Below are 13,144 nucleotides of genomic sequence, written 5' to 3' on the forward strand. Positions count from 1 at the left end.
TTGGCTGTCGATGTTGAAGCATGGCCAGTGGTCCCCTTGTTTTCTTCTTTTTGTCTCCATTTTCATCATCAGTGACCGTATGATTCAAAAAACTCTTTTGTTTATGCCTGGTAGAAAGCATTTCATATGTAAAAAATCTGCATTCAATGTTTCTCGACTTCAGTTATTTCGTAGCTTTTGAAGAATTTCAAGTGCTACGAATTTCAAGTGTTAAGAGCAAATTCTATTTGTGTTTTGCACGAATCTTCATCCAGTAATGCTTCCAATTTCACGTCTGCATACACTGTCATCCTTCTGCTCTGCCTTCACATTAAAATCACAATTCTTAAGCTTTTGAAACCACTAAGGCAGCCTCACTATATGCTTCTACAAGCAAATGATGCATCTCAGCTGCAGGTTTCTTCAAATTAAAGAAGTAAATCAAAAGTTCCTGTAAATGATGCTCTTTCTGCTTAAAACTCAACATTTTCACAAGAAAGAAAATATACAATGCTGATATAAAATCGTTAATATTTCAAGGTTATGGTATTAGCAGACGTCCAACATTACGCTATGACATTTTATATCGGACAATTTTAACCATAACTTACTGGTGGTGCCATTTTTTTTTTTTTCATTTTATATCTAACAATTTTGTCGCGAGCAACTCAACGATTGTATAAATGTAATTTCTTTATAGCAGACGTCCAACATTACGCTATGACATTTTTAAATTGGACAATTTTAACCATAACATAAATAAATGCGTATATAAATATAACTACCTAAGATATTTTATACCAGCAGATGATTTTGTGTAGGGAATATTATGAAGATTATTTCTGTAAAAAAATATTTGCCTTCAACAATAATTTTGTTTATAATAATTAATCTCATACTTTAAGCAAAATTTTCGACCGGGGTGGTGCCCATTTTTTTTTTCATTTTATATCTAACAATTTTGTCGTGAGCAACTCAACGATTGTATAAATGTAATTTCTTTAAAGGTTAATTTTACGGTTTGGCAACATTGTATCGTTTTTATGTTTTAGAATAAATAAAGTAAAAATGCACTATGACTTTGCATTAACGTGGATTGCCTGTTTTATAGTGAGTTAATTAAGGTGGATTGCCAGTTTTACAGTGAATTAATTGGGTGGATTGCCGTACTACTTAACTATAAGTTTCTCTTGTCTCTTAAGTGGATTGCCAGTTTTACAGTGAATCAATTGGGTGAATTGCCCGTATTTAAGTTTCTCTTTACATTTCTTTTAACCCTGGTGTTGCGTTGACGCAACGGCCAAAATAAATGCGTATATAACTACCTAAGATATTTTATACCAGCAGATGATTTTGTGTAGGGAATATTATGAAGATTATTTCTGTAAAAAAATATTTGCCTTCAACAATAATTTTGTTTATAATAATTAATCTCATTCTTTAAGCAAAATTTTCGACCGGGTATTTTTGCAGAAAATATTTAACAAAAGAATCGCCGTCTTTATGAGTGATTTATTTTTAGTCAAGGTCACTGTTTATCAGAACATTACATCAGTCAGATGTTTATATTTGTGTTGGGAAGCAAGGGAAAACAGGTGTTGCGCTGATGCAACGTCAGCAGGAAACGGGTAATCAATCTCCTTTTTCACTCATTCCTTTCGATGTTCTGGTTGTTTAAAAATGCCTAGAACGAGGTATCTTACATTAGAAGAAGCCCTTCAAAGATTTTTTTGATGAAGAAACAGATGATGATAATGTTAATAATGACCAGAATGAAACTGATAGTGTTGTTGTTCCCCAGAAATTGCAGAAACTAGTGACGAAGAAGAAAGGAATGGCATTGTTTTAAATAATGATAATGATATTTTACCAAATGATACTGCTGGGGAAGTTGAAATTCACGTAAGAAGTAAGTTTCAGCCTTCTAAAAGCAGTTATATTCATACTAAAAAGTTCAAAAAGAAGATTGAAATCTTGAAGTGGATAAAAAAGGAACTGTTAGTTATGTCTCAGGAAGAACATGAAGAAAGAGATAGAAGAGAAATTATAAAAGACAAAATACAAGGTAAAACTAGTGCACAGATTTTCGTTTTGGTTTAGACATTTACTCTCTTCTCGTTGCACAGACAAATATATACGCTTGGGGGGGAAACAGAATTTATTGCATTTGAAGCCTATATGAGAAGATTTATTGGAATATTATTGCTTACAGGATATTATTCTTTACCTCAAGAAAAAATGTATTGGTTTTTTGATAAGGACATTTCTGTTCCTGTTGTACGAGAATCAATATCACGTTTGCAGTACAGGAATATGAAGCAGAATTTGCATTTGACAATAGTCATATTGACAATACTGATAAATTATATGAGGTGAGACCATATCTAAACTTACTAAATATCACCACTTTTTACTACTGGAAATATAAAGTCTCTTTTAGATTTCAGATGCGTGAATGCATTATTCCTTTTGAAAACTCCTATTGAGAGTGTAGAATTAGCCAGAAACAGATCAGCAAATGGAAGACCTAGTAAATTCAGCATTCAAAAACCATTGCATGGAGATGGTGGACATTTTATCGTAAAGTCCGTTAATAACAAAAGACTGTTGTAAAGAGTACCATAGCCAGACTTTTTATAGATGCAAAGTATGTAATGTAGCTTTACATCATGATTGTAATCAAGCTTTTCATGCTTGAATCTTTCAATTGAAATAATCTGTATTTGTAAAAGAAATACAATGTATATTTTAATATTAAATTAATTACAAGTGATTTGTAGATTTATAAAACGTTATACAGCTAAAAAGTAATCTTGCGCTCCACTCAAACGAAACATCACATGAGTACAATCCTACTTACTAAACATCCGTAATCTTATTCCGCTGACATTGCACGAACGCAACACTTGCATTTTCTACAGGTAAGAGCATTATTTTTTATTTTCAATGTAAATTTATGTTATAAATGCTTAATTTAATATTTGTTATTATTTTCATGAGAAAAGAAACATTCCTTGTAGTTTTGGTGGTTAATGGGTTAATGGAGTACCGACTGAATGAACAAAATTCAGGTAGAGTCTCGTAATAAATTTCAACCATAACTTACTGGTGGTGACATTTTTTTTTTTTTTTCAAACTGCAGAGGCTTATTTGTACTCTCAAAACATTATAGAGAAATAAATAACTGAATGGATAAATACACTGTCTTTAAAGTGTCATTATTTTCCTAATTGTTGGGTTAATGGATATATATTTCGAATTACAAAAGTATTTTGAATGATGCAAATATTCATGTTTTGGTGATCCCCCTCAAAAAAAAAAAAAAAAAACTCTTTTGTAAAAATTATGAAATCTTATTTTTTACTGTCCTCTGATGCATATAGTCATATTTAGAAAAATTCTACCTTGTTATTAGATAGAAAAGGGGGAGACAAAAAGTTTCTATATGACAAAAATTAACCTGCATTCCAGTTTAATCAGCACAATTTGACCTCTTTCATCCACATTATCTAATATGCACAGTCATCAAAAATGAATGTTTGGATTATAAAAATACATTATATCAGAACTATTACACACACTGAAATGGTTTAAATATTAAACCATAATAAAGTAACTTTAGTTTTGTATACACACGAGAAAAAGAAATACATGAGAATTTTCTCAATATCTAAAACCAGATATTATGAGGTTGCTGAGAAATCCAATCTTACTTATAATTGCAGAGATATTTCAGTTTTGTCTTTGCAGATTTATTTAGATGGAACAAGCTTAGGTACATATGAGAAAAACACTTGAAATCTTCATCAACTGTGGCAAATGACAACACCCACTGTAAATGCAATTTTGTAATTCAATAGAAATGTTAAAAGACTGGATACAATTTTGAAGTCTGCTGCCCAACAGTGGGGGAAAAAAATGAAAATATGTTAAATTTAAGAAAAAGCTTGTGAGTATATACCAACATTAAAATCCTTTTGACATGTTTATATTTTTTAAATAGTATGTCTTTAAAAACCATCAATCTTTTTTCTTAACGACTCCAGAATATCCTCAGTGAAATTAATAATTAAAAAAAAGTTACTATCAAACAGTTCTGCAATTATACTATTGCCACTAGAAATAAAACAGCTGCCCAGACGGGAAAGTGGTTAGTGATTCTGACACTATTGTACCGAAGAGCCAGTGTTCGAATCTTGGAGAAGGCATGGATGTAATTTGTTCGTCCTTTCATAGGAGGCAATGGTTGTCTACCTATTAGATGCCTTCACAACAAATGGACCACAACTTTGGCCTAAGTAGTGGCCAACATCTATGGATTGCCTGGGCCTACCATTGGGGGGAGGGGTAGAAATAAAAAACTTTTAAATTTTGCATTTAAGTATTTTGTTAAGAATTTATATTTACTTAAATAGTCAGTAATTATAATGCCTCACTATATATAGTTTTTAGGATGCCTACGATTAATATATAAACTGAAAGTACAGATGTAAAAACCTGAAATAAATTTACAAATAATTATAAATCAGAAGATTTACCAGAGGTGAATTTAGCATTGATGACTGGTGTGACAACTGTTGACTCAACATTTTATTCTGAGTCTGTGGAACTTGGCCACTACGTACAAGTGGTGGTGGAGCGGCACTGGAGGCACCTCTGTTTGCTGTAGGAACCATTTTACCTGCCATTGCTGCAGCTGCTTGATTTATTAAGTTCTCTTTAATCATTTGACTTTGGTGTAGCTTTTTTAAGAGGACTAATTTCATTTCTTCACTCCTCAGTTCATCTCGAAGCTCACGCAGAATCCTTTGTTTTTCTTTCAGTTCTTCCGGATTCCATCTTTTTTCAGGTGGTAGAGGAGGCATCTCCAAAACCTCAGAGTCAGAATTTTTCGAATCACTTTCATACCCATTCAAATGACCATTCAGACGAGGCTTTTCTTCATCCGAGAGTACTATGACATCAGGTGATGAACAACTGCTGGCACTATTTTGCTGCTGGTCAGAGACACAGAGTCTCTTTCGCGGCAGCATACGTACATGATGGCTTGACTTGCTCCTTTTGTTGTCGTGTGTCCTCTCTATGCAGCCAGACTCTGAGGTATTAGAGGCTGAGGCTGGCTGTGCAAATGTTGAGCTGATTGAGCCACCTAATTTTCTTTCTGAAGGTGGGGGTGCTCGCCATTTGGTACTTAAGTCTATGGTTTCATCTAGTCCATAGGATGATGAATAAGAACTCTTTTCTCTACTTCCAAAATTAACAGGTTTTTCTTTCCTGCAACAGGGAAAAAAGAATAATTGCAACTCCATTAGATAACCAAAATTTCATATCACATTTCCACACAGAAAGAGCAGAAAACAATAGCATTGGGAAAGAATTACTTAAAATTGTACATTTACTTAATAAGGCCATAAGCATTAATATTTTTTTTCCTCTTAAAGAATGCTGAATTACTAATGCTAACTGTTGCAATACAAAGGTATAAATGTTATCGATTAATACCAGAATTAATCTATTGTATACATAAAGATTGTAAAGCATATGCTGAATTACTAATCAGAATTTTGCCATATGACCACAAAATTACACAAAATAATTCAGCAATCACATATGTTATAAATTTCAATTGCTACAAGGAACTTTTCACACATGAAGGTTAATGAACTAAAGCCTCTCTTTTTGAGTTTAAAACTTCACTTACTACCACCACCATCATTCAAACCGGGAGCATGCAGAGAGAGAGAGAGAGAGAGAAAAAAAAAAAAAAAAGTATAGAAACTTTAGCTATTTTTAAAAAATATATCAGAAAATTCCACCAAGACTTCAAAATAGTAACAAATGCTCTAACCTATTGACATTTTTAAACATTTTTAAGTGTGCTACACTTTAAAAAGCACAGTTATATCTACACAGACAGCGTGAGGAAAATTAACTTTACCAATGTACCGAAACTATCTTTATTTATTTTATAATTATACTCTGCTCTCCACTAACTTGTAAATTAATTAAATGCAACTGAATGGACTACTGCAACTAATTTAAACACATATGCAGAGTGTATGATTTGATAACAAATATACAACAAGAAATAAAAATACATCTCAAAACGTAACATTAATTAATTAATTTATTAATTAATTAATTTTTTTTTTAATTTTGCAAGTCTTCAAACATTATTTTAAATCACCAAAAGTACCACCTTTTGCGGGGGTGAAAAGGAAGGAGGAGGATTTCAAGTTTGATAAAGAAATGAAACTAAAAAGTGAATCAAATAGGATGTAAATCTAACAAAATAAACTAAATTATTTTCCACAAACTCTGAAATAATCAGCATGACATATATTCCAGCCATGAATCCTTATTTTAAGATAATTTAAGTATCAAATTCGAATTTATTTACTTCAATGATAAATCTGCAGCTTCCTCAAATTCCATAGCACTGAACCCCCGAGCATGTCCTTCAGGTGTAAGGACCGATCGAAATATTGCTTTCCTAGAAATACATATCAAACAAAATGAAAATGGATAAGGTAATAAATAACAGAGAAATCTCAACAACTATTTTCACATCCAACTAAATTAACCAATTAATAACAAAACACTAAAACAGATAATTGAATTTTGTATCATACAGTCCAGTTACACAAGGTAAAAGAAAAATTAAATTATTACATTGAATACGGATCACAGTTTTTTAAAAATAATAATCATATTTAACCTTTTACAGCATGATTTTATTAACATTTTTTTTTTTCAGAATTATTTTCAATTACTTTTTACTCATTTTATCTTTTAATGCATTGATTTAAAGATATGAGTCATTAAAACAGGGTTTTATTCATATATAATTTTATGGTGTTTCCACAGTAATCACATTTGTTAAGCTCACAATGCTTAACCAAAAAATAATATAAATAGACTAAATAATAAATAAAATAGTCTGAAATTATTAAGTATTCATTTTTAAATACGTAATATACAGTAATCACTTTTGGTTAAGCTCACAGTGGTGGATTGAAATTATTAAGTATTTATTTTTAAATACATAATACACAAATTCAAATGAAAAAAAAAATGTTACATCTAAATTAAAAATAACCTTTTTTTTAGCATAAAAAATGCGTAAGATTAAACATTATACTTGTATTTCATGGTCCACTGGAAAGCAGTCCAAATGCATAGCTTTAAAAAAAATCTTTTTTTAAATAAAATTTATAACTCATCAGTTATTAAGTGCACATCTACCTTGTTGCTAATAAGGTAATGACTATCACTTTTCTTCTGTGATATAAGATAGTGTACTTTTTGTCCTAATTAAGATCCCTCCTTTCTAGCCCATTCATAAAACAGCAACTATATTGGCTATATTTTTCCGTGAGTTTCTGCTTGCAAAAGCCATTTAGAAATGATAGCTATATTTAATACATTTTCAAATAAATCTCCCCCCCATTTCTTATACTAAAGTTACTCATTCCAAAATGATTTTTATAGATAAAATTCAGTTGTTTTATGTCCTCTCCCCTTTTTTGGCATGTGAATATCATTTAGCAAATTGGATTGGAAGATGAATGCAATAATTTGCAGAAACAATTCCAATGCGACAGAAATATCAATACACTGGCAATCTGGCATGTGAATATATCATTTAGCAAATTGGATTGGAAGATGAATGCAATAATTTACAGAAATAATTCCAACGCGACAGAAATATCAATACACTGGCAATCTGGCATGTGAATATCATTTAGCAAATTGGATTGGAAGATGAATGCAATAATTTGCAGAAACAATTCCAATGCAACAGAAATATCAATACACTAGCAATCTGGCATGTGAATATCCTTTAGCAAATTGGATTGGAAGATGAATGCAATAATTTGCGACAGAAATATCAATACACTGGCAATCAAATGCCAGTATAATTGAAAGTTCGAAAGACAATTCCTTCCAACTTCCAACTCAGTGGTCTGTTTTGGATACAATCAATGTTTTAATAAATGGATTCCATAGCTTTTGCACTTCTATTTGCAAGTTCCTTTGGCAAATCATAAAGAGAGAAAACTATATTTAAGAGTGTTAGTAACAACTGACAGATGATTATTAACAATCCCAGAATGAAACAACGTTGTTTAATTAAATTCCTTTCTTGCTTAAATTCCCATTTTATATAGATAACCAATAATAGCACAAATCATTCAAATTTTGAATCTAAAGTAAACTGGTTTTTTGTTGATGAATATTTAAGAAGAATGGTGACTGAAATATGGATCCATTTATTTGTGAATTAATTTAGCTGAATTTTTGTCTAATTTATTATTAGTATGCAGTAGATTCCTGGGAAATAACAACAGATTCAGCATCTATCACCAATTTTCTCTCTTAGATCATTTTTGATGTCCTTAATAAACATAGAATTCCTTCTTCATTTTTTAAAATTATTTATTTATTTATTTTTAAGGAGAATTAAAAACTGCTTTTTGTCTCTCAAAAAGTTTTCTCTATAACTTGTTCTTCAGAATTATTTTTGCTATTTCACCATAAATTAAAATACTAGTTTGTCCATTAACATTAGATAGCATAATAGGACCGAGAATACTTGTCATCAATATTATCATCTTCAGTTTCATCAACAGATAGTTAGCATAAAATTGTTTGCCACAGATTTTAGTAGAGAGACTAGATAGTGGGCAAATAGATACTGATGTCGCTTTATTTCCTGAAGAACATTCCACTTCCTAATGAAGAGGGACCTGTACCTGTTCACCCCAGAATTGATAATGTTTTGACTGAACTCTATGTCAAACTCAAGGTTGTTGCTTTGCTAATTTTATATTTTAAATTGGCATGTTTCTCTTTTGTCCAGATAGTTACGAGTTTCCACTAGTTTCATTAAGAGGTATCTAACAAATTTTATGTTCTTCCTAAGAAATAATCTGTGTACCCAAATCCTTAATTGCCATCAAATATTCAACAGTTTTTTTTAAAATCTAACACGAGAAATAATTGGACATGTGAAAATCTGTTAAATACTGTATACAAATACTATGCATCAAATGTGGTACTCTGTGTGTTGGCAGGAATAGTCCCCCCCTGCATATAACAGTTCAAATGGAACATACCAAAGGCAAGGTTTTAAGGCTTAAAAGGAACTGTTCTATAAAAGATAGAGTGTTCGAATATTCCAATTATGTATCTCTCTGTAACCCATATAGAAGGCACCCAGCAGTAAATCCAAAAATCAACTGTATTGCAAAAGACACATAAACTAGAGACTACTACCGATGCATATATACAGATGGCTCCAAAATGAAAGAAGAAGTCAGATGTGCATACTTTAATTTCTCAAGTTAAAATAATTTGAAAAGCTAAAGTTAGAAATCAAAACAGTATTTTTCAAGCTGAGTTATCAGCAATAAAAATGGCCCTAGATTATTGTACCAAAAACTAACAAAAAAATATTCAAATATATACAGATAGTCAATCCACGATTCTAGCTATGAAAAATACTAAACATCATTGTCCAATCATTCAAGATATCTATGACATCTCCATCTCAAATCCTGATATACAACCTACTATTTCATGGGTTAAATCCCATGTGGGGATTTCTGAAAATGAAGAAGCAGATGAAGTGGCACAATCTGTTATTGCTGACACTGATGCAGAATTAATAACTCCCTCTTGGCCCAAATCTCAGCTAAAACACCAACTTAAATGCCTATGGGAACAAGTATGGGAAGAAGAGTGGAAAAATAGTGAGAAGGGGTGAAAAATCGTGATAAGTGACTCTTCCAACTTCAACCTCACAGCAATATAGACAACCTAGCATGAATCAATTGGTTTATGATAGGACATGGGCCCTTTCCCCACATATTTTTACGAAAGAAACATAGCTCATGCCGAGCAATGTATATGTGGGAAAGGATACCGAGTTTGTGCAATTCTTTGACTTGTTATTTTGGCTTTGTGTAGCGGCGATTTTAGCAACGAAAATCGGCACTACACAAAGACAAAAAACAAATCAAAGAATTGCACAAACTCAGTATCCATGTATACACTGGCCTATTTTTACTTAAAAAATATCACAGAATTGCATGAACTAAAAAATATCACAGAATTGCATGAACTAGGCATTGTGCACTCCTTTGACTTTATCCATGTACATGTCGACCTATTTTCACTTAAAAAAAACATCAGAGAATTGCACAAACTAGGTATTGCACACTCCCTTGACTTGGCGATAAATGAAACAACTTCACAATAATACAAGGGGGTACCCTTCAGTCTACTCCAACCTTTCTAGTTTGATCAAAATTTTTGTATAGCTCTGTTTTCCACACCTTTCTCTTTGCTCTCCTTTCAAAGCTTAGCTATTCAACACTTTTCAATAAAATTATTGTTAATAAATGCTTATTTTTTGAGAATATAAATTAGTTACTCTAAACAACTATACCATTAAACCAAATTTCAGGAATCAATATGGTTCAGTATTCAGACAAGACTAACCTCTTAATTCAAGTATCAGAGATCGATTCAATTCAACTTTAATTACCAAGCTTATACACAAGCTTCCTAGGTCATTCCAAAAAATTGCTAAAATTATGCCCAGAAAAGGTTATGATGGTCAAGATGGCATTATCAGGGCAGCGAGCTCAGTTACTTAACATTATGCAATGCAACTGTTATTCCTCTTTATTTCTTCAAAAGATAGACATTATTTTAAACTATTCCAACAAAATAATTCCACAAGCATAAGCTTAAGGAATTATACAGTTCAGAATCTCTTGTTCTAAATACCCACAACCAAGCTGTTAACATAAGCCTTATGGATCAATCTGGTTTAAGTGCTAACCTACTATGATATGGCATCAACTGATTTCAAGCCTTCCCTGAAAAGCTGCTCTTATACACAGGGTCAGCAGCAAGCCAATATGGCCATGCCAGATGGCAGAAAATAGTAGCCATGGAGAATGTATATGCCAATAAAAATTTCAGCCCTGCTTATACATGGAAAAAGCTACAAAAACCAGGACAATCAGAATAATGCAAAAAAAAAAAAAAAAAAAAAAAAAAAAAACAGCTGGGTTATTGAAGGGAGACAATTTTTGAGAGCACTATGAACAAGCATTTGTAGGGACCTGGCAATGCTGTTTTAAAAGATAATGAATAAGCATTTAAAAAAAAAAATTATGTAACTTTTTGAAATTAAATTATTTCTCTGATATTTAAAAAACTTTTACATCTCTTCACATAATATCTGTATAAGCCCATTTTTGATATGGTAGTTGGTATTTCGAGCAAACTTAACTGTGTTCTGCTTCAATTTTAATTTAAAGAAAATACATAGATTTAAAAACAATCCTTAAGTAGTTATTTAGTAATCAATTTTAACACTCGATTTCAGTAAAGCAGAAATCGGAAGACATTAACACGTCTCCTATTCATTAACATTTATAAGGAAATATACAATTTCTTTGAAGATATTACTAATATCCAGTAAATAAACATAAGAATTTGAGGCACACATCTAAAAAATTTCATAAATTATTACAATACTCAATTACAATGAAATTCTAAATTATTTTATATACTAACAGGCCAAGTAAAATGTCCATTGCAGTTAACTTAAAAATTTTAAATTCAAAAACTGCAGAATCAAATTTTTTCAGGAGATATTAACATAACTGAAATACAATATTTATAATTTAACAAACTTCTAGTTAAGTTTAATACATGGTACGTTACAGAAAAAAAATAATTTATGCATCTTATTAAGAAAAGGTTACATAAACAAACAAAATACCTTTATTTAGTCTTTATAAGTCTTTACGTCTCAAATTTTAAAAAAAGTACAAAGTGTTAGTTTTACTAATTACCTGCTTTGATTTCCAAACAACCCAGCAGCAAAGTAGTCTGATGGACCATTCCATTCTTTAGGCATTATTGATACCTGAAAAAAAATTTACCTTTGGTTATTTATAAAAAAAGATATGAACATTTAAAAAAATTATTCTTCCTTAAATACTTAGTAGGACAGTTATGATTTATTTGTGTTGGCAAAGCACACAAGGATGACTTCATGGAAGCCACTCTGAGAGAGAATGGCTCACATATACATTACACTTTTGAAGGATCACAAAAACAAAGCCATGGTATGCTGAATGCCTGAATGCTGGTAAAAAAATTACCTTAACTACTGACATGAAGATAAAATCTGTAATTTGGATAAAGGTTCCAAACTTCATCTATTCTTTTGATTTAATTAAGAGTAGAAGCTTGTAACATAAAGCCTTTCCCACACACAACAGTACAGTCAAGAGATGCAAAAATAGAGTCAAAATTATGCATTTTGCTTAAAGCTATTTATTCTCAAAGGATATTAAAATGATTACTAGGCAATAATTAAAAATTTCTTGTCAGTCTAAAATTTTCATTATTGATTAAACAATCAAGGGAAAATACTTATATGTTTGTCTCATTTTATTTCAGGAGCATTAATTTTCTATTTTACTTGCAGTGAGGGATTTCATTTCATTTTATTCAGTATTCATTATGCATTAAATGAAATACAATATCCATCCATCCATTTTTTGTAACATATTTTAAATTAAAAAAAGAACCTGGAATACTTAGGCTCATAAAATTTTCATACTCAAAGAATCATTATTTAACTGTAGTATGTAGTTAAAAATACTTTTACATTTTCCATTAGGAATGAAATTTTCATGCATTGCATTATTCTTATTTATAAACTAATGCAATTTTGCATTACAACTAGACTATAACAATGTTTTACAGAATCTCCCCCTCCCAAATTCTGGTTACCTGGCAACTAATATTTATTAAACCTGTACTTGTCCATCACTGTATAATGTGAAGTAAATTCTCATTAAAAAAAATATTTGTTTAGTTACTCTCTTAGAATGGTAAAAAATTGTTGACTAAAATGAAAAGTAACAGGAAGAACATTACACCCTAAAAGATTTAATGCAAAATGTATTATTATATATAGATTAAAGAATATATATTTAAATTGGTAAATATGCATATACAGATATAGCATGAGTTACTTATTTTTAATGACATTATGTATGATGGCAATAATTTACTGTAATAAAACACTTCTAAAACTAAAAGGCCTTATATTGCTTTACACTCCTTTCTT

The 13,144-nt window shown here is 30.8% G+C and overlaps 1 protein-coding gene across 3 annotated transcripts in view; it reads right to left on the reverse strand.

Moving 5' to 3' along the window:
• Window positions 1-13,144, reverse strand: part of LOC118192109 (transcriptional repressor p66-beta-like) — a 132,236-nt gene that overhangs the window by 12,646 nt on the left and 106,446 nt on the right. For all 3 annotated transcript variants that reach the window (XM_085821988.1, XM_035363957.2, XM_035363345.2), the window contains exons 2-4: window positions 11,856-11,929; window positions 6,380-6,472; window positions 4,518-5,253 (exon numbers count right to left, since the gene is read on the reverse strand). In XM_085821988.1, coding sequence (XP_085678114.1) covers window positions 4,518-5,253; window positions 6,380-6,472; window positions 11,856-11,920 — 894 coding nt within the window. In that variant the 5' untranslated portion in view covers window positions 11,921-11,929. The remainder of the gene's footprint in view (window positions 1-4,517; window positions 5,254-6,379; window positions 6,473-11,855; window positions 11,930-13,144) is intronic.

This window comes from Stegodyphus dumicola, chromosome 8 (genome assembly GCF_044657685.1).
Source record: "Stegodyphus dumicola isolate Sdum_Otavi_A_Nest chromosome 8, ASM4465768v1".
Lineage (NCBI taxonomy): Eukaryota > Metazoa > Arthropoda > Arachnida > Araneae > Eresidae > Stegodyphus > Stegodyphus dumicola.